General features: G+C 40.9%; 3 protein-coding genes across 3 annotated transcripts; all 3 read left to right on the top strand.

Moving 5' to 3' along the window:
* The first annotated feature begins 1,697 nt into the window (after positions 1–1,697).
* Positions 1,698–6,836, top strand: LOC141012788 (extracellular calcium-sensing receptor-like). The gene is made up of 10 exons (XM_073486310.1): positions 1,698–1,703; positions 2,566–2,702; positions 2,986–3,280; positions 3,434–3,520; positions 3,718–3,987; positions 4,362–4,568; positions 4,656–4,940; positions 5,396–5,623; positions 5,716–5,839; positions 5,923–6,836. Exons 1-10 carry the CDS (start codon positions 1,698–1,700, stop codon positions 6,834–6,836), a joined length of 2,553 nt encoding a protein of 850 aa, XP_073342411.1.
* A 2,686-nt stretch (positions 6,837–9,522) lies between these two features.
* LOC141015449 (extracellular calcium-sensing receptor-like) lies at positions 9,523–13,633 on the top strand. The gene is made up of 9 exons (XM_073489531.1): positions 9,523–9,701; positions 9,932–10,226; positions 10,363–10,449; positions 10,602–10,871; positions 11,236–11,442; positions 11,530–11,805; positions 12,193–12,420; positions 12,513–12,636; positions 12,720–13,633. The coding sequence occupies exons 1-9, from the start codon at positions 9,592–9,594 to the stop codon at positions 13,631–13,633; spliced, it is 2,511 nt and encodes an 836-aa protein (XP_073345632.1). The 5' UTR covers positions 9,523–9,591.
* Positions 13,634–16,318: 2,685 nt separating this feature from the next.
* LOC141015459 (extracellular calcium-sensing receptor-like) lies at positions 16,319–20,412 on the top strand. The gene is made up of 9 exons (XM_073489543.1): positions 16,319–16,497; positions 16,728–17,022; positions 17,181–17,267; positions 17,420–17,689; positions 18,054–18,260; positions 18,348–18,623; positions 18,972–19,199; positions 19,292–19,415; positions 19,499–20,412. Exons 1-9 carry the CDS (start codon positions 16,388–16,390, stop codon positions 20,410–20,412), a joined length of 2,511 nt encoding a protein of 836 aa, XP_073345644.1. The 5' UTR covers positions 16,319–16,387.
* Positions 20,413–20,594: the final 182 nt, after the last annotated feature.

The raw sequence follows: 20,594 nt of genomic DNA, 5'->3' as shown, positions 1-20,594 counted from the left end.
CTGCACTAGCCTTCCCCATTTTGTTTTATTTGGTACTGTTGTGGAACCAGCCATTAGCAAGGTCAAAGGTAGATAAAGTAAAAACAGTGAGCAGCAGTCTTGACAACTATCTGAGCTTTGAGAAAAAATAAGGCGAAAGGAAAGGAAAAAAAGAAAAAAAAGCTGTAAAAACACAGAACCCCCATTCAGAACAAACCCCTAACCCCTCTTTACCTTTCCCCAACTGAGAGGTAAAGAAAAACCTAGACGAAAAAAACCAAACTAAACTTACTCTTTACAAGAGACATTCAGTTAGACTGCTGTTAGCAAAATTTTGCTCTTAGCTCCTTAACAACATAAGTCTTTTACATTTATACCTAAATTCACAGTAAAATATTTTAAAATATGTTAAGAATTGATTAATTAGCACAATCCAATTGACACAAAAAATAAAAGACACATCCAAAGTTGTTTTCAAAGGAATGGGAAAAGAGAGGAGAAAAAAAAAATGGGACAAATCAATAATTACATCTATCTTACTTTCTCCTCTATCACCTATTCTGAGCCTAGTGCCGCACCGTAGTAAGTGACCTCACAATGTAAACAAAGATGTCAGCCACCATGGACTCTAAAACAGAGGACTCTACCCAATACTACCTGCAAACTAACTGAGAAAAAGGCCAAATAAAGCTGTCACAAATGTATGACTGGTATAGGTAGAACGTACACTCAATTTAGTTTAAGTTCCCAGTTGTCAATGAGAGAGGGCATTTAGCCAAACTTGCAACAATGTCCATGTTTATGTCAGCACCGGACTGTGCATGACCCAAAAATTAATTTATGATTCATTGACATTCACTGTTACCACATAAAATGAAGACAAGTCATTTCCTCCAGGCGTAATATAAAATAAATAAACAGTAAGTCCGTGCTAGCCTGCTGTGCTTGGTAATGCAAACCAGCCGACTAGTTAGTTAACTGGTTAGCCAGCCGACCAACCACTCGACACAGCTTATTGCCCACAGCTTCCCAACCTCTGGGCTCATATCTGGGAAGATATGCAACGGAGTTCCATTGTAGGTTAGATGGCATTTACTTTTTGACAGCCCCAGAATTTTCTCTTTGTCAGATAAGTAATGCAAGAGTGCAATAATAGCTTGGGGCCTCTCTCCTCTTGTGGGTATCGGTGCCATTGTTCTCTGTGCGTGGTATATAACCACCGGGCCATCAAAATTGTTCGCTCCCAGGACTTCAGCGAAAAATGCAGCTTCAACATTTGTTGGGTTTTCCAGCTTCGGCACCACCCTGGATACCGATAAGCCTCAACTTTTGTCTTCGGCTCCGGTTTTCAATATCTAGGCACTTTTCTTGTAGTTTCTTGTACTCCTTTGCCTTCAAGCCCTGTTTATTTTCTAGAGCCACAACTCGATCCATGGTGTCATTCAGAGATTTGCCCATTTCCAATTGTTCTTGTGAAAGCTCCGTGTGGGCAGCATGGAGTAAGGCTAGCTCGTTAGCTAGTTCAGAGCAGATGGAGCATATGTCTGCTTCGGTTTCCTCCCGGAGGGATGAGATATCTCTTTTGATTTCTTGGTGCAGGCTGGCTATTTCAGATTTCATGTCACTAAGAACAGCCTCACGTGACGATTGCAGTTCTGTTCAAAATACATTGAGGGAGATAGCTGGTTATTTTTCATCCACCATTTTGACACTTCCCGATGAAGGTTGCAATGGAGTGAGAAGTGTTTTAGTATTCTTTCTGTGATGTGAGCTTTTACTCATGTCAAATGCAGTGTGGTTAAAGTTAAAGTTTCCTCCACGGACAGAATTAGTCTTTGTCCGGACAAATGTAGATAACTGAATAAAATGAAGACAGAGCTGTCTTGGGCATGTGAATCGAAGTGCGCTCAGAGTATTAGGCTTCATTATTAGGCCTACGAAATATGGCTCATTTCAGTCACACAAGTGACTGAGTATTTTTTTTTTTTTTTCGGTGGTGGAAGTTTGCTGTCATGCGCGGTGTGGATGGATTCTTCAAAAAAAAAACAACACCAAACGCTTCAGTTTGGTTGGTAATGCAGATTGTAACGTATTACATGACATAACAAATGTAATAAATTACTGATAATTATTACTAAAGCATTATATTACTCTATTACCGCTAAAAGAAATATATTACTGTAACGTGTTGGTTTTGTAATGTGTTATCCCCAACACTGTTCTCTGTTGTCATCAAAAAGACAGTGCAAAGAAAAATAGATAAATAGATAGATAAAAATAGGGAAGACATATTGTTCCACCACTTGTCTTAGTATGCTCAAAATCAATCTGAAATTAAAATAATTGTAGCCCTGCCTCTACTCTTGCTTATAGCCCATTGGGTGGTACTTAAGATTAAACAATGCTGCAAGTCAATAAAAGAGGTTGACAGCAATAACACTGACTGGGCTCAGAAAGGGGATGAACAGGAAGAAAGTCATGTGGGGATTTTTAGATATTAAATTGCTCTCACCGATGTATTTCATGTTGTTGTATTCCTACTTCTCTTCTGTTGTGTCCTCCCCTCTTTATTCCTCCTCCTGCCAGTTACAGGGACGGTTTGATCTAAATGAGATGCACAAGGCTGGAGATGTGGTTCTAGGTGGGATATTTCAGGTCCACTTCTTCTCTGTCTTTCCTGAACTATCTTTTACCTCAGAGCCACCACAGCCTACCTGTCACGGGTGAGTCTCTCAGGGAAGTGGCAAAAGCAAAAACTGGAGAAAATCAATTCCATGAGTCATATATATTTCTGCAAATCAAATATAACTCTGAAAGAATTAGATTTTGCATGTATGCTATTTTAAACATGTTACTTTTTCCTACAAGTATCTATATCATTACTGTAAATAACTGTTTATGTTCAACTGCCATAATTGTTTTTATGTGTACTTGTGCAATGTGTTCATGTTGTCACAGTTATTGTATGTTGTATTTTTCAATAGTTAATAGTGGTATTTGTGTTAGTTTTGATATTCTAGGACTTAGGAGGGCCCAGAGCATGGCATTTGCTATTGATGAGATCAACAAAAACACAAACCTGCTACCTAATGTGACTCTGGGATACAGTCTTTATGATAACTGTGCCGAATTAGCAATTGGATTTCGTGCAGGATTATCCTCAGTCAGTGGTCAAGAGGAGCAGTTTTCACGAGATGAGACCTGTGCAGGAACCCCTCCAGTCATAGGGATTGTGGGTGATTCTTCCTCTACACGTTCTATTGCCATCTCCTCTGTCCTAGGTTTGTACAGAGTACCTATGGTAAGTTTGCCTTCTGTTAATTCAGTGGATCATTTTGATATGATTTCAAGTTTGATGTCAGTTGTAAACATTGAGTAATCAACCTTTTAAAGATTAAAAGAGCCGGAAAAGGTTTTGAATGTGTTCAGGCTATACAGTCTGTGTCTTTCACAGGTGAGTTATTTTGCCACATGTTCCTGTCTGAGTGACCGACAGAAGTTTCCATCCTTTTTTAGGACGATCCCAAGTGATGCTTTCCAGGTGACCATCAATCAGCGAAATGAAAATGCATAAAAGGACGTACAGTTAAACATTCACAAGAAAGAGCTGCTACACAGCAAAAACAGTTATATTCCTTGAAATGCAGTAACTAAATATGATCCAATGTGATCCCTTTGTAGCATGTTTTCCACAAAAAAGACTATTCAACCTGTGCACTAATCTCTGTATTCACTTAGGTGCAGGCTATGATTCAGATACTGAAGCGTTTTGGCTGGAGTTGGGCAGGTCTGCTGGTCAGTGATGATGACTATGGACTCCACGCTGCTCGATCCTTCCAATCTGACCTGTTTCAGTCTGGTGGAGGTTGTCTTGCCTACTTAGAGGTGTTGCCATGGAGCAATGACCCAGATGAACTGAGGAGGATCGTGGATTTGATGAAGAAATCCACAGCTCGTGTGGTCATTGTGTTTGCACATGAGAGTTTCATGATTAACCTCATGGAAGAGGTTGGGCTTTAACCACAACCTAGTTGTAGTTATAAGTCTTAATTGTTTATTGATTTATCAAACAAAAAGATTGAAGTTGCAATAACATATTGGCTTGTGACAAATATATTTATTAGAATACATTACACTTCTTATTTGCTAAATGCCCTGTTAGCAGGGTTTTAGAGTTCGGTCAGTTACTCAGACAAATTACACAAAACTGTGGTTATGATGATATGCATCACTTTGCTCATAAAATACTGTGTAAAACAAAGGATTGCATCTGTGTATGAAAAAGTAAGACATCACTTGTGTGTACTGTGTACAATTCAGAAGACTAGACAGTACTTTAGTGACGTGGCATTATGGAGTTATATATTTTATTTGACACACAGGTGGTGAGGCAGAATGTGACAGGCCTGCAGTGGATGGCCAGTGAAGCCTGGACAGCTGCTTCTGTCCTCCAGACCCCTGACTTCATGCCGTACCTGGCTGGCACACTGGGCATTGCCATCCGTCGAGGAGAAATACCAGGCTTCAGGGAATTCCTCCTACAAATACGTCCTGACCTACACCATAACAACAGCTATGGAAATAGCATAGTGAGAACTTAACTGTGCGATCTGATCTGGCAATTTCAAGAATAATATATAGTCAACATTTATAAGACTGTTTTGAATATATTTCAGGTAAACCAGTTTTGGGAATTCACATTTCAATGTAAATTCACACCACCTCCAGCAGGTTGGGTGGAGGCTGGGGGACCATTATGTACTGGACAGGAAAACCTAGAAAACCTAGGGGATGTGGTGACTGAGTTGTTGGACGTTTCCAATCTCAGGCCAGAGTATAATGTGTACAAGGCTGTGTATGCTCTGGCCTATGCCCTTGATGACATGCTGCAGTGTGAGCCAGGGAGAGGGCCTTTCAGCGGGCACAGCTGTGGCAATTTGAAAGAACTCGAGCCATGGCAGGTGTGATATCAGTTTACACTCCACCTGTTATATGACTAAATGACGAACTCATACGGTTGAGTGTTTCTTGCCAAGTAGTGCTACTAATTGTAATGTGCCAAACATATAGTGAGAGGAAATTGCCTACTACTGGGTGATGGCACTGGTTGGTATTATCAGCTCAGTGATAGGTTCTTGTTTTGATATGTTCATACGTGTAGTATGGAGTTTGATAATTGAATTCTGGGTACCCCCATGTTTACCATGATCACACAGAATTATTTTGTATCCCTCAACAATCTAGTCAACCACCGACTGTGACAGTATCTGGGTTAGAAGTAGCAATTACTTGATGCCAACTGCTAGAATAGTTTAGGAAAAAACAAAATAAATACAGGAGGATCAGACATCCCATTAATTCCTTTTGGTCTTTTTGGTTTAATCTGTCCTCTTTGTTTTTCCGTCTCTCTATATAGCTAGTGTATTACTTGGAAAAAGTCAACTTCACTACAACATTTGGTGATCAAGTGTCATTTGATGAGAATGGTGATGCCTTAGCAATCTATGATGTCATGAACTGGCTGTGGCTCCCTGATGGAAGAACTGAAGTTCAGAATGTGGGTGAGGTCAAGAGGTCGGCTTCCAAAGGTGAAGAACTCACAATTGATGAAGACAAAATCTTCTGGAACTTTGAATCAAAAAAGGTTATATCTGATTTGTCAGACACGCCATGGATAACTCAGTATAGCAGTGTAAAGTAATGGAGAATAACAGATACTATTTTTTCTCCCTATAGCCACCCCGCTCAGTGTGCAGTGAAAGCTGTCCTCCAGGTACCCGCATGGCCAGAAAGAAAGGGGAACCTGTGTGCTGTTTTGACTGCATCCTTTGTTCTGAGGGGAAGATCAGCAATAAAACTGGTTGGTTTTTAACTTTAAACATTGCAGTTTTGAGACACAACATAAACATATAGAGTATCTCAGGTCTGTTCCTTTTCTCCTAGATGCCATGGGGTGCACCAGCTGTCCTGAGGACTTCTGGTCCAGCCCCCAGCGTGACCACTGTGTTCCTAAGAAAACAGAATTTCTCTCTTTCCATGAGCCTCTGGGTATCGGCTTGACAGTTGCCTCCTTGCTGGGCACATGTATGTGTGCTGTTGTCATGGGCATCTTTATTTATCATCGTAGCACACCCATAGTACGTGCCAACAATTCAGAACTGAGTTTCCAGTTACTGCTGTCCCTTAAGTTATGTTTCCTGTGTTCACTGCTGTTTATTGGTCGCCCCAGACTGTGGACATGCCAGCTGAGACATGCAGCATTTGGGATCAGCTTTGTGCTTTGTGTCTCATGTATTTTAGTAAAAACCATGGTGGTTCTGGCTGTGTTCAAGGCCTCCAAGCCAGGAGGTGGAGCCAGCCTGAAGTGGTTTGGTGTTTTGCAGCAGAGAGGAACAGTTATTGTTCTCACTTCTGTTCAGGCAGCCGTCTGCACTGCCTGGATTGTATCTGCCTCACCAACTCCTCATAAAAACACTCAATACTACAATGATAAGATTGTTTATGAGTGTGCAGTTGGGTCCACAATCGGCTTTGCTGTGTTACTGGGCTATATTGGCTCATTGGCTTCCCTCAGTTTTCTGATTGCATTTATAGCAAGGAATCTTCCAGATAGTTTCAATGAGGCCAAACTCATCACTTTCAGTATGCTGATCTTCTGTGCTGTGTGGGTGGCCTTTGTCCCTGCTTATATCAGCTCACCAGGCAAATATGCAGATGCAGTGGAGGTATTTGCCATCCTGGCCTCCAGTTTTGGTCTCTTGGTGGCACTGTTTGGACCCAAGTGTTACATAATCCTGCTGAGACCAGAGAGAAACACAAAGAAGGCAATCATGGGTCGGGAAATCCAGACCCAGTAACTGCAATTATCTTCATGAGACAGAATTAATCTTTTTTGTATATACAATAAAAAAATGAATGCAAACTTCATTTACTTTAACTTCATCACGTAAGTTAACTTACATTACATATGTTCTCTTATGTCACATACATGTGCATATGCAGTGGAGGTATTTGCAGTCCTGGTGTAGGCGTAGGTACGTAGGTAACTTGTGTCATGTAGGTGACGTAAAGGATTTCACCCACAAGAATATGAACTATGAAATGTCTTACTGCTTGAAAAAAGTTATTCTATAGCATCTTATTTTACAATGGATGGGTTTTCATTGGTGTAATTAAAGACTGTTGTGTTTAACATAGTGTCACTTTCTTGGAGTGTCATTTGTTGTTCATTATGATAAAATTGTGCCCTAAGTTAAACTACATCAGTCCACATCTGGTGGATCTTGTAGGCTGATGTTCTCCACAATTTTGTGGAGTTTGTAGGTACTCACAAATAGTCACATGCATCCATAATGCTCAGACCACTTGCACTTCCACTTGGACACAGGGATGAGCAGACAGACAAAGGATCAAAGTGATATATTATGAGATAGGAATACATATTTTTAATTGTAGGCTTAGTCATATGAAACTAAATAGACCTATACCTTCTACAATGTAGCCTTTAATGACATTACAAGAATACAATTTATTTTTCTATGCCTTTTTTCACCATGGTGACCTGGAAGAGGGCAGGCCATACAAGATAATTCACAGTCAAAAAGAAGACATCAGAATGAAGAGGCATCACATTTTACAGAAATACAGATATAAGGAGAGAGTAAAACAGAGCAGAGCAATGATCCCGCGGTCCATCAGAAGGGAGCCTGAATTAAAAGAGAGGAGGAGGAGACAGAGGAGAAAGCTATAGAGAGGCAACAGTGAGGGACCGACACAGCTTGCAGCTTGTGGGAACAGAAAACAAAAAAACTAAAATTAAAGAAATGCAATGTTAATCAGAATAAACAGATTATTTCTCGTTGGCAGGACAATGTATATTCTAATACTATATGTAAGAGACTTATTGAGACTGAGACCAACCCTGTGAAGAAGCTAGCAGTCGAAGTCAAGGACTAATTAAAGGTCAAGTCAAAGAAGTAAATTTTGAGTTTAGTTTTGAAGGCCAAATTGTCTGATGTCAGCTGGGAGGTTATTCCAGAGAAAGGGGGCACAACGGGAAAAAGTCCTGCAGCGAGCTGACTTCTTTTTATCCTTGGAACCGTCAGGAGCCCTGAATTCTGAGAGCGTAATACACAAGGTGGAATATAGTGGTATAATGAGATCAGACACGTTCGATGGGGCAAGGCCATGTGGTTTTGTATGTCATCAGCAGTACCTTGAAGTCTGATCTGACATGAATTGGGAGCCAATGCAGTAAGGCTTGGATTGGTGTTATATGATCAAAGTTTCTTGTACGTGTTTAGACTCTCGCTGCAGCATTCTGAACCATTTGAAGACTTTTAGTGCTCTCACGCGGTAGACCTGAAAATAAGGCATTGCAATAATCCAGTCTAGATGAAACAAAGGCATGAATCAGGATCTCTGCATCAGCTGTGGACAGGAAGGACCTAATTTTAGCTATGTTGCACAGCTGGTAAAAAGCGATCTTGGTAATTTCTTTGATGTGCTGATCGAAAGAGAGGGTAGAATCAGATGTAACACCAAGATTCTTGATAATTGAACTTTGAGAAATAACACAGTTGTCAAGAGTTACCGCCACCTGATCAAAGTGGTGTTTCTGTCAAGCGTGGCCAAGGACCAACATCTGTTTTTATCAGAATTCAGGAGCAGGATGTTTTCTGACATCCATTTCTTCACCGCATACAAGCAGGTCTCTAATTTTGTGATTTGAGAGTTTTTATCAGCTTTGTTGGGCACATACACCTGAGTATCGTCCGCATCGTAGTGGAAATGTACTCTCTAACTGTGAATAATTTTGCCAAGAGGTGAAATATAAAAAGAGAAGAGCAAAGGGCCAGAACAGAGCCTTGGGGAACTCCATTCTTTACATCAGTAAATATTGAAGTAGTATTATTATAAGAAACACATTGTGTTCTTTCCGATAGGTAAGACTTTAGCAAAGCGAGAGCCAGGCCAGAGATGCCAAACTCTTTCCAAGACTTCAGAGAAGAAGGGAAGGTTGGATACTGGTCTATAACTATTTAAAGACCCTGGGTCAACATGTGGTTTCTTGAGAAGAGGCTTAACCACAGCAGACTTAAAGCTAGCAGGGACACCAGTCATGAATGATAAATTAACAATATTTAACATTGTAGGTCCCAGTGCTGGCCATAGATCCTTAAAAGAAATATATTATTGTAACATGTTGCTTTTGTAACACGTTACCCCCAACACTGTTGTCTGTTGTCATGAAAAAGTCAGTGCAAAGGAAAATAGATGGGGAGACATAATGTTCCACTACTTGTCTTAGGATGCTCAAAATCAATCTCAAATTACAATAATTTTAGGCCCTGCCTCGACTCTTGCTTATAGCCCATTGGGTGGTGCTTAAGATTAAACAATGCTGCAAGTCAATAAAACAGGTTGACAGTAATAAAGCTGACTGGGCTCAGGAGAGGGATGAACAGGAGGAAAGTCATGTGGGGATTTTTAGATATGAAATTGCTCTCGCTCATGTATTTCATATTTTTGTATTCCTACTTCTCTTCTGTTGTGTCCTCCCCTCTTTATTCCTCCTCCTGCCGGTTACAGGGACAGTTTCATCTAAATGAGATGCACAAGGCTGGAGATGTGGTTCTAGGTGGGATATTTCGAATCCACTTCTTCTCTGTCTTTCCTGACCTTTCTTTTACCTCAGAGCCACAACAACCTACTTGCCACGGGTGAGTCTCTCAGGGAAGTGGCAAAAGCAAAAACTGGAGAAAATCAATTCCATGAGTCATATGTATTTCTGTTAATTTTCCTACAGTTGTATCTATTGAATTATTGTAAGTAATTATTGACATTCAACTGACATAATTGTTTGTAAAATCTGTACTTGTGCAATGTGTTCATGTTGTCACAGTTATTGTATGTTGTATTCTTCAATAGTTAATAGTGGTATTTGTGTTAGTTTTGATATTGCAGGATTTAGGATGGCCGAGACCATGGCCTTTGCTATTGATGAGATCAACAAAAACACCAACCTGCTACCTAATGTGACTCTGGGATACAGTTTTTATGATAACTGTTTCAAACTAGGGATTGGATTTCGTGCAGGATTATCCGCAGTCAGTGGTCAAGAGAAGCAGTTTATATTAAATGACACCTGTGCAGGAACCCCTCCAGTCATAGGGATTGTGGGTGATGCTTTTTCTACACATTCTATTGCCATCTCCTCTGTCTTAGGTTTGTACAGAGTACCTTTGGTAAGTTTGCCAATTTGCCTTCTATTAATTCTATTGGATTATTTTGATATGATCTCAGATTTAATGTCACTTGTAAACTTGGAGTAACCTTTAGAAAGTGAATGTTTTCAGGATGTACAGTCTGTGTCTTTCACAGGTGAGTTATTTTGCCACATGTTCCTGTCTGAGTGACCGACGAAAGTTTCCATCCTTCTTTAGGACGATCCCAAGTGATGCTTTCCAGGTGACCATCCATCAGTATAAAAGCATGTGCAGTTAAACATTCACAAGAAAGACATCTCTACACTGCAAAAACTGTTATATTCCTTGAACTGCAATAACTAAATATGACCCAATGTGAAACCTTTTTAGCATGTAATCTCTGCATTCACCTAGGTGCAGGCTATGATTCAGATACTGAAGCGTTTTGGCTGGAGTTGGGCAGGTCTGCTGGTCAGTGATGATGACTATGGACTCCACACTGCTCGATCCTTCCAATCTGACCTGGCTCAGTCTGGTGGAGGTTGTCTTGCCTACTTAGAGGTGTTGCCATGGGACAATGACCCAGATGAACTAAGGAGGATCGTGGATGTGATGGAGAAATCCACAGCTCGTGTGGTCATTGTGTTTGCACATGACAGTTCCATGATTAACCTCATGGAAGAGGTTGGGCTTGAACTACAACCTAAGTTATATGTCTTATTTTTTTAAGTTATCAAACTGACAGATTTAAGTTGCAATAACATATTGGACTGTGACAAATATATTAATTGAACAGGTTACACCTCTTTTAGTCCAACGCCCTGTTAGCAGGGTTTTAGAGTACGATCAGTTACTCAGACAAATTACACAAAACTGTGGTTATGATGGTATGCATCACTTTGCTCATAAAATACTGTGTAAAACACAGGATTGCATCTGTGTATGAACAAGGAAGACATCACTTGTGTGTGCTGTGTACAATTCAGAAGACTAGACAATACTTTACTGACATGGCATTGTGGAGTTATATATTTTATTTGATACACAGGTGGTGAGGCAGAATGTGACAGGCCTGCAGTGGATGGCCAGTGAAGCCTGGACAACTTCTACTGTCCTCCAGACCCCTGACATCATGCCGTACCTGGCTGGCACACTTGGCATTTCCATCCGTCGAGGAGAAATACCAGGCTTCAGGGAATTCCTCCTACAAATACGTCCTGACCTACACCATAACAACAGCTATGGAAATAGCATAGTGAGAGTTTAACTGTGCAATCTGATCTGGTAATTGCAAGAATAATATATAGTCATCATTTATAAGACTGTTTTGAATATATTTCAGGTAAACCGGTTTTGGGAATTCACATTTCAATGTACATTCACACCACCTCCTGCAGGTTGGGTGGAGGCTGGGGGAACATTATGTACTGGACAGGAAAATCTAGAGGATGTGGAGACTGAGTTGTTAGATGTTTCCAGTCTCAGGCCAGAGTATAATGTGTACAAGGCTGTGTATGCTCTGGCCTATGCCCTTGATGACATGCTGCATTGTGAGCCAGGGAGAGGGCCTTTCAGCGGGCACAGCTGTGGCAATTTGAAAGAACTGGAGCCATGGCAGGTGTGATATCAGTTTACACTCCACCTGTTATATGACTAAATCGCACGGTCTAGTGTTTCTTGCAAAGTGGTACTACTTATTGTAATGTGCAGAATAGTGAGAGGAAATTACCTACTACTGGGTGATGGCAGTGGTTAGTGTTATCAGCTCAGTGATAGGTTCTTGTTTTGATATGTTCATAATTTTAGTATGCAGTTTGATATTTGAATTCTGGGTACCCCCATGTTTGATCACACAGAAACATTTTACCGTCAACAACATAGTCAAGTAGTGCTAGAATAGGTTAGGAAAAAACAAAATAAATACAGGAGGGTCAGACATCCCATTAATTGCTTTTGGTCTTTGAGGTTTAATCTGTCCTCTTTGGATTTTCATCTCTCTATGTAGCTAGTGTATTACTTGGAAAAAGTCAACTTCACTACAACATTTGGTGATCAAGTGTCATTTGATGAGAATGGTGATGCCTTAGCAATCTATGATGTCATGAACTGGCTGTGGCTCCCTGATGGAAGAACTGAAGTTCAGAATGTGGGTGAGGTCAAGAGGTCGGCCTTCAAAGGTGAAGAACTCACAATTGATGAAGACAAAATCTTCTGGAACTTTGAATCAAAAAAGGTTATATCTGATTTGTCAGACACGCCATGGATAACTCAGTATAGCAGTGTAAAGTAATGGAGAATAACAGATACTATTTTTTCTCCCTATAGCCACCCCGCTCAGTGTGCAGTGAAAGCTGTCCTCCAGGTACCCGTATGGCCAGAAAGAAAGGGGAACCTGTGTGCTGTTTTGACTGCATCCTTTGTTCTGAGGGGAAGATCAGCAATAAAACTGGTTGGTTTTTAACTTTAATCATTGCAGTTTTGAGACACAATATAAACATATAGAGTATCTCAAGTCTGTTCCTTTTCTCCTAGATGCCATGGGGTGCACCAGCTGTTCTGGGGACTTCTGGTCCAGCCCCCAGCGTGACCACTGTGTTCCTAAGAAAACAGAATTTCTCTCTTTCCATGAGCCTCTTGGTATCGGCTTGACAGTTGCCTCCTTGCTGGGCACATGTATGTGTGCTGTTGTCATGGGCATCTTTATTTATCATCGTAGCACACCCATAGTACGTGCCAACAATTCAGAACTGAGTTTCCAGTTACTGCTGTCCCTTAAGTTATGTTTCCTGTGTTCACTGCTGTTTATTGGTCGCCCCAGACTGTGGACATGCCAGCTGAGACATGCAGCATTTGGGATCAGCTTTGTGCTTTGTGTCTCATGTATTTTGGTAAAAACCATGGTGGTTCTGGCTGTGTTCAAGGCCTCCAAGCCAGGAGGTGGAGCCAGCCTGAAGTGGTTTGGTGTTTTGCAGCAGAGAGGAACAGTTATTGTTCTCACTTCTGTTCAGGCAGCCGTCTGCACTGCCTGGATTGTATCTGCCTCACCAACTCCTCATAAAAACACTCAATACTACAATGATAAGATTGTTTATGAGTGTGCAGTTGGGTCCACAATCGGCTTTGCTGTGTTACTGGGCTATATTGGCTCACTGGCTTCCCTCAGTTTTCTGATTGCATTTATAGCAAGGAATCTTCCAGATAGTTTCAATGAGGCCAAACTCATCACTTTCAGTATGCTGATCTTCTGTGCTGTGTGGGTGGCCTTTGTCCCTGCTTATGTCAGCTCACCAGGCAAATATGCAGATGCAGTGGAGGTATTTGCCATCCTGGCCTCCAGTTTTGGTCTCTTGGTGGCACTGTTTGGACCCAAGTGTTACATAATCCTGCTGAGACCAGAGAGGAACACGAAGAAGGCAATCATGGGGCGGGAAAACCAGACCCAGTAACTGCAATTATCTTCATGAGACAGAATTAATCTTTTTTGTATATACAATAAAAAAATATATGCAAACTTCACTTATTTTAACTTAATCACGTAAGTTAACTTACATTACATATGTTCTCTTATGTCACATACATGTGCATATGCAGTGGAGGTATTTGCAGTCCTGGTGTAGGCGTAGGTACGTAGGTAACTTGTGTCATGTAGGTGACGTAAAGGATTTCACCCACAAGAATATGAAATATGAAATGTCTTACTGCTTGAAAAAAGTTATTCTATAGCATCTTATTTTACAATGGATGGGTTTTCATTGGTGTAATTAAAGACTGTTGTGTTTAACATAGTGTCACTTTCTTGGAGTGTCATTTGTTGTTCATTATGATAAAATTGTGCCCTAAGTTAAACTACATCAGTCCACATCTGGTGGATCTTGTAGGCTGATGTTCTCCACAATTTTGTGGAGTTTGTAGGTACTCACATATAGTCACATGCATCCATAATGCTCAGACCACTTGCACTTCCACTTGGACACAGGGATGAGCAGACAGACAAAGGATCAAAGTGATATATTATGAGATAGGAATACATATTTTTAATTGTAGGCTTAGTCATATGAAACTAAATAGACCTATACCTTCTACAATGTAGCCTTTAATGACATTACAAGAATACAATTTATTTTTCTATGCCTTTTTTCACCATGGTGACCTGGAAGAGGGCAGGCCATACAAGATAATTCACAGTCAAAAAGAAGACATCAGAATGAAGAGGCATCACATTTTACAGAAATACAGATATAAGGAGAGAGTAAAACAGAGCAGAGCAATGATCCCGCGGTCCATCAGAAGGGAGCCTGAATTAAAAGAGAGGAGGAGGAGACAGAGGAGAAAGCTATAGAGAGGGAACAGTGAGGGACCGACACAGCTTGCAGCTTGTGGGAACAGAAAACAAAAAAACTAAAATTAAAGAAATGCAATGTTAATCAGAATAAACAGATTATTTCTCATTGGCAGGACAATGTATATTCTAATACTATATGTAAGAGACTTATTGAGACTGAGACCAACCCTGTGAAGAAGCTAGCAGTCGAAGTCACAGACTAATTAAAGGTCAAGTCAAAGAAGTAAATTTGAGTTTAGTTTTAAAGGCCAAATTGTCTGATGTCAGCTGGGAGGTTATTCCAGAGAAAGGGGGCACAACGGGAAAAAGTCCTGCAGCCAGCTGACTTCTTTTTATCCTTGGAACCGTCAGGAGCCCTGAATTCTGAGAGCGTAATACACAAGGTGGAATATAGTGGTATAATGAGATCAGACACGTACGATGGGGCAAGGCCATGTGGTTTTGTATGTCATCAGCAGTACCTTGAAGTCTGATCTGACATGAATTGGGAGCCAATGCAGTAAGGCTTGGATTGGTGTTATATGATCAAAGTTTCTTGTACGTGTTTAGACTCTCGCTGCAGCATTCTGAACCATTTGAAGACTTTTAGTGCTCTCACGCGGTAGACCTGAAAATAAGGCATTGCAATAATCCAGTCTAGATGAAACAAAGGCATGAATCAGGATCTCTGCATCAGCTGTGGACAGGAAGGACCTAATTTTAGCTATGTTGCACAGCTGGTAAAAAGCGATCTTGGTAATTTCTTTGATGTGCTGATCGAAAGAGAGGGTAGAATCAGATGTAACACCAAGATTCTTGATAATTGAACTTTGAGAAATAACACAGTTGTCAAGAGTTACCGCCACCTGATCAAAGTGGTGTTTCTGTCAAGCGTGGCCAAGGACCAACATCTGTTTTTATCAGAATTCAGGAGCAGGATGTTTTCTGACATCCATTTCTTCACCGCATACAAGCAGGTCTCTAATTTTGTGATTTGAGAGTTTTTATCAGCTTTGATGGGCACATACACCTGAGTATAGTCCGCATCGTAGTGGAAATGTACTCTCTAACTGTGAATAATTTTGCCAAGAGGTGAAATATAAAAAGAGAAGAGCAAAGGGCCAGAACAGAGCCTTGGGGAACTCCATACTTTACATCAGTAAATATTGATGTAGTATTATTATAAGAAACACATTGTGTTCTTTTCGATAGGTAAGACTTTAGCAAAGCGAGAGCCAGGCCAGAGATGCCAAACTCTTTCCAAGACTTCAGAGAAGAAGGGAAGGTTGGATACTGGTCTATAACTATTTAAAGACCCTGGGTCAACATGCGGTTTCTTGAGAAGAGGCTTAACCACAGCAGACTTAAAGCTAGCAGGGACACCAGTCATGAGTGATAAATTAACAATATTTAACATTGTAGGTCCCAGTGCTGGCCATAGATCCTTAAAAGAAATATATTATTGTAACATGTTGCTTTTGTAACACGTTACCCCCAACACTGTTGTCTGTTGTCATGAAAAAGTCAGTGCAAAGGAAAATAGATGGGGAGACATAATGTTCCACTACTTGTCTTAGGATGCTCAAAATCAATCTCAAATTATAATAATTTTAGGCCCTGCCTCGACTCTTGCTTATACCCCATTGGGTGGTGCTTAAGATTAAACAATGCTGCAAGTCAATAAAACAGGTTGACAGTAATAAAGCTGACTGGGCACAGGAGAGGGATGAACAGGAGGAAAGTCATGTGGGGATTTTTAGATATGAAATTGCTCTCGCTCATGTATTTCATATTTTTGTATTCCTACTTCTCTTCTGTTGTGTCCTCCCCTCTTAATTCCTCCTCCTGCCGGTTACAGGGACAGTTTCATCTAAATGAGATGCACAAGGCTGGAGATGTGGTTCTAGGTGGGATATTTCGAATCCACTTCTTCTCTGTCTTTCCTGACCTTTCTTTTACCTCAGAGCCACAACAACCTACTTGCCACGGGTGAGTCTCTCAGGGAAGTGGCAAAAGCAAAAACTGGAGAAAATCAATTCCATGAGTCATATGTATTTCTGTTAATTTTCCTACAGTTGTATCTATTGAATTATTGTAAGTAATTATTGACATTCAACTGACATAATTGTTTGTAAAATCTGTACTTGTGCAATGTGTTCATGTTGTCACAGTTATTGTATGTTGTATTCTTCAATAGTTAATAGTGGTATTTGTGTTAGTTTTGATGTTGTAGGATTTAGGATGGCCGAGACCATGGCCTTTGCCATTGATGAGATCAACAGAAACTTCAACCTACTACCTAATGTGACTCTGGGATACAATCTTTATGATAACTGTTTCAAACTAGGGATTGGATTTCGTGCAGGATTATCCGCAGTCAGTGGTCAAGAGAAGCAGTTTATATTAAATGACACCTGTGCAGGAACCCCTCCAGTTGTAGGGATTGTGGGTGATTCTTCTTCTACTCATTCTATTGCCATCTCCTCTGTCTTAGGTTTGTACAGAGTACCTATGGTAAGTTTGACAATTTGCCTTCTATTAATTCTATTGGATTATTTTGATATGATCTCAGATTTAATGTCACTTGTAAACTTGGAGTAACCTTTAAAAAGTAAAAAGAGCTGGAAAATTCTTTGAATGTTTTCAGGAAGTACAGTCTGTGTCTTTCACAGGTGAGTTATTTTGCCACATGTTCCTGTCTGAGTGACCGGCGAAAGTTTCCATCCTTCTTTAGGACGATCCCAAGTGATGCTTTCCAGGTGACCATCCATCAGTATAAAAGCATGTGCAGTTAAACATTCACAAGAAAAACATCTCTACACTGCAAAACCTGTTATATTCCTTGAACTGCAATAACTAAATATGATCCAATGTGAAACCTTTTTAGCATGTAATCTCTGCATTCACTTAGGTGCAGGCTATGATTCAGATACTGAAACGTTTTGGCTGGAGTTGGGCAGGTCTGTTGGTCAGTGATGATGACTATGGACTCCACACTGCTCGATCCTTCCAATCTGACCTGGCTCAGTCTGGTGGAGGTTGTCTTGCCTACTTAGAGGTGTTGCCATGGAGCAATGACCCAGATGAACTAAGGAGGATCGTGGATGTGATGGAGAAATCCACAGCTCATGTGGTCATTGTGTTTGCACACGAGAGTTCCATGATTAACCTCATGGAAGAGGTTGGGATTGAACTACAACCTAAATTATATGTCTTATTTGTTTTAATTTATCAAACTGACAGATTTAAGTTGCAATAACATATTGGACTGTGACAAATATATTAATTGAACAGGTTACACCTCTTTCTGTTCAAGCCCTGTTAGCAGGGTTTTAGAGTACGATCAGTTACTCAGACAAATTACACAAAACTGTGGTTATGATGATATGCATCACTTTGCTCATAAAATAGTGTGTAAAACACAGGATTGCATCTGTGTATGAACAAGGAAGACATCACTTGTGTGTGCTGTGTACAATTCAGAAGACTAGACAATACTTTACTGACATGGCATTGTGGAGTTATATATTTTATTTGATACACAGGTGGTGAGGCAGAATGTGACAGGCCTGCAGTGGATGGCCAGTGAAGCATGGACAGCTTCTACTGTCCTCCAGACCCCTGACTTAATGCCGTATCTTGCTGGCACACTGGGCATTTCCATCCGTCGAGGAGAAATACCAGGCTTCAGGGAATTCCTCCTACAAATGCTTCCTGACTTACACCACAACAACAGCTATGGAAATAGCATAGTGAGAGTTTAACTGTGCAATCTGATCTGGTAATTGCAAGAATAATATATAGTCATCATTTATAAGACTGTTTTGAATATATTTCAGGTAAACCGGTTTTGGGAATTCACATTTCAATGTAGATTCACACCACCTCCTGCAGGTTGGGTGGAGGCTGGGGGAACATTATGTACTGGACAGGAAAATCTAGAGGATGTGGAGACTGAGTTGTTAGACGTTTCCAATCTCAGGCCAGAGTATAATGTGTACAAGGCTGTGTATGCTCTGGCCTATGCCCTTGATGACATGTTGCAGTGTGAACCAGGGAAAGGGCCTTTCAGCGGGCACAGCTGTGGCAATTTGAAAGAACTGGAGCCATGGCAGGTGTGATATCAGTTTACACTCCACCTGTTATATGACTAAATCGCACGGTCTAGTGTTTCTTGCAAAGTGGTACTACTCCTGGGTGATGGCAGTGGTTGGTATTATTAGCTCAGTGATAGGTTCTTGTTTTGATATGTTCAAAATTTTAGTATGCAGTTTGATATTTGAATTCTGGGTACCCCAATGTTTGATCACACAGAAACATTTTACCGTCAACAACATAGTCAAGTAGTGCTAGAATAGGTTAGGAAAAAACAAAATAAATACAGGAGGGTCAGACATCCCATTAATTGCTTTTGGTCTTTGAGGTTTAATCTGTCCTCTTTGGATTTTCATCTCTCTATGTAGCTAGTGTATTACTTGGAAAAAGTCAACTTCACTACAACATTTGGTGATCAAGTGTCATTTGATGAGAATGGTGATGCCTTAGCAATCTATGACGTCATGAACTGGCTGTGGCTCCCTGATGGAAGAACTGAAGTTCAGAATGTGGGTGAGGTCAAGAGGTCGGCTTCCAAAGGTGAAGAACTCACAATTGATGAAGACAAAATCTTCTGGAACTTTGAATCAAAAAAGGTTATATCTGATGTGTCAGACACGCCATGGATAACTCAGTATAGCAGTGTAAAGTAATGGAGAATAACAGATACTATTTTTTCTCCCTATAGCCACCCCGCTCAGTGTGCAGTGAAAGCTGTCCTCCAGGTACCCGCATGGCCAGAAAGAAAGGGGAACCTGTGTGCTGTTTTGACTGCATCCTTTGTTCTGAGGGGAAGATCAGCAATAAAACTGGTTGGTTTCAAACTTTAATCATTGCAGTTTTGAGACACAATATAAACATATAGAGTATCTCAAGTCTGTTCTTTTTCTCCTAGATGCCATGGGGTGCACCAGCTGTTCTGGGGACTTCTGGTCCAGCCCCCAGCGTGACCACTGTGTTCCTAAGAAAACAGAATTTCTCTCTTTCCATGAGCCTCTGGGTATCGGCTTGACAGCTGCCTCCTTGCTGGGCACATGTATGTGTGCTGTTGTCATGGGCATCTTTATTTATCATCGTAGCACACCCATAGTACGTGCCAACAATTCAGAACTGAGTTTCCAGTTACTACTGTCTCTTAAGTTATGTTTCCTGTGTTCACTGCTGTTTATCGGTCGTCCCAGACTGTGGACATGCCAGCTGAGACATGCAGCATTTGGGATCAGCTTTGTGCTTTGTGTCTCATGTATTTTGGTAAAAACCATGGTGGTTCTGGCTGTGTTCAAAGCCTCCAAGCCAGGAGGTGGAGCCAGCCTGAAGTGGTTTGGTGTTTTGCAGCAGAGAGGAACAGTTATTGTTCTCACTTCTATTCAGGCAGCAATCTGCACTGCTTGGCTTGTATCTGCCTCCCCAACTTCCCATAAAAACACTCAATACTACAATGATAAGATTGTTTATGAGTGTGCAGTTGGGTCCACAGTTGGTTTTGCCGTGTTACTGGGCTATATTGGCTCATTGGCTTCCCTCAGTTTTCTGATTGCATTTATAGCAAGGAATCTTCCAGATAGTTTCAATGAGGCCAAACTCATCACTTTCAGCATGCTGATCTTCTGTGCTGTGTGGGTGGCCTTTGTCCCTGCTTATATCAGCTCACCAGGCAAATATGCAGATACAGTGGAGGTATTTGCCATCCTGGCCTCCAGTTTTGGTCTCTTGGTGGCACTGTTTGGACCCAAATGTTACGTAATCCTGCTGAGACCAGAGAGGAACACGAAGAAGGCAATCATGGGGCGGGAAAACCAGACCCAGTAACTGCAATTATCTTCATGAGACAGAATGAATCTTTTTTGTACACAATGAAAAAAAAAATATGCAAACTTCACTTATTTTAACTTAATCACGTAAGTTAACTTACATTACATACCTTCTCTTATGTCACATACATGTGCATATGCAGCGGAGGTATTTGCAGTCCTGGTGTAGGCGTAGGTACG

The sequence above is a fragment of the Pagrus major genome, chromosome 2, assembly GCF_040436345.1.
Source record: "Pagrus major chromosome 2, Pma_NU_1.0".
Classification (NCBI taxonomy): Eukaryota; Metazoa; Chordata; class Actinopteri; order Spariformes; family Sparidae; genus Pagrus; species Pagrus major.
This window is presented reverse-complemented; position numbering and strand designations above follow the sequence as displayed.

Coding starts and splice junctions, on each gene's coding strand:
- LOC141012788 (XM_073486310.1), top strand. Junction 3,521..3,717: donor TCCCAAGTGATGCTTTCCAG/GTGACCATCAAT, acceptor GTATTCACTTAG/GTGCAGGCTATGATTCAGAT. Junction 3,988..4,361: donor TGATTAACCTCATGGAAGAG/GTTGGGCTTTAA, acceptor TTTGACACACAG/GTGGTGAGGCAGAATGTGAC.
- LOC141015449 (XM_073489531.1), top strand. CDS start 9,592: ATGCACAAGGCTGGAGATGTGGTTCTAGGTGGGATATTTCGAATCCAC. Junction 10,227..10,362: donor GTTTGTACAGAGTACCTTTG/GTAAGTTTGCCA, acceptor TGTCTTTCACAG/GTGAGTTATTTTGCCACATG. Junction 12,637..12,719: donor GAAGATCAGCAATAAAACTG/GTTGGTTTTTAA, acceptor CTTTTCTCCTAG/ATGCCATGGGGTGCACCAGC.
- LOC141015459 (XM_073489543.1), top strand. CDS start 16,388: ATGCACAAGGCTGGAGATGTGGTTCTAGGTGGGATATTTCGAATCCAC. Junction 16,498..16,727: donor CAACAACCTACTTGCCACGG/GTGAGTCTCTCA, acceptor TATTTGTGTTAG/TTTTGATGTTGTAGGATTTA. Junction 18,261..18,347: donor ACAGCTATGGAAATAGCATA/GTGAGAGTTTAA, acceptor AATATATTTCAG/GTAAACCGGTTTTGGGAATT.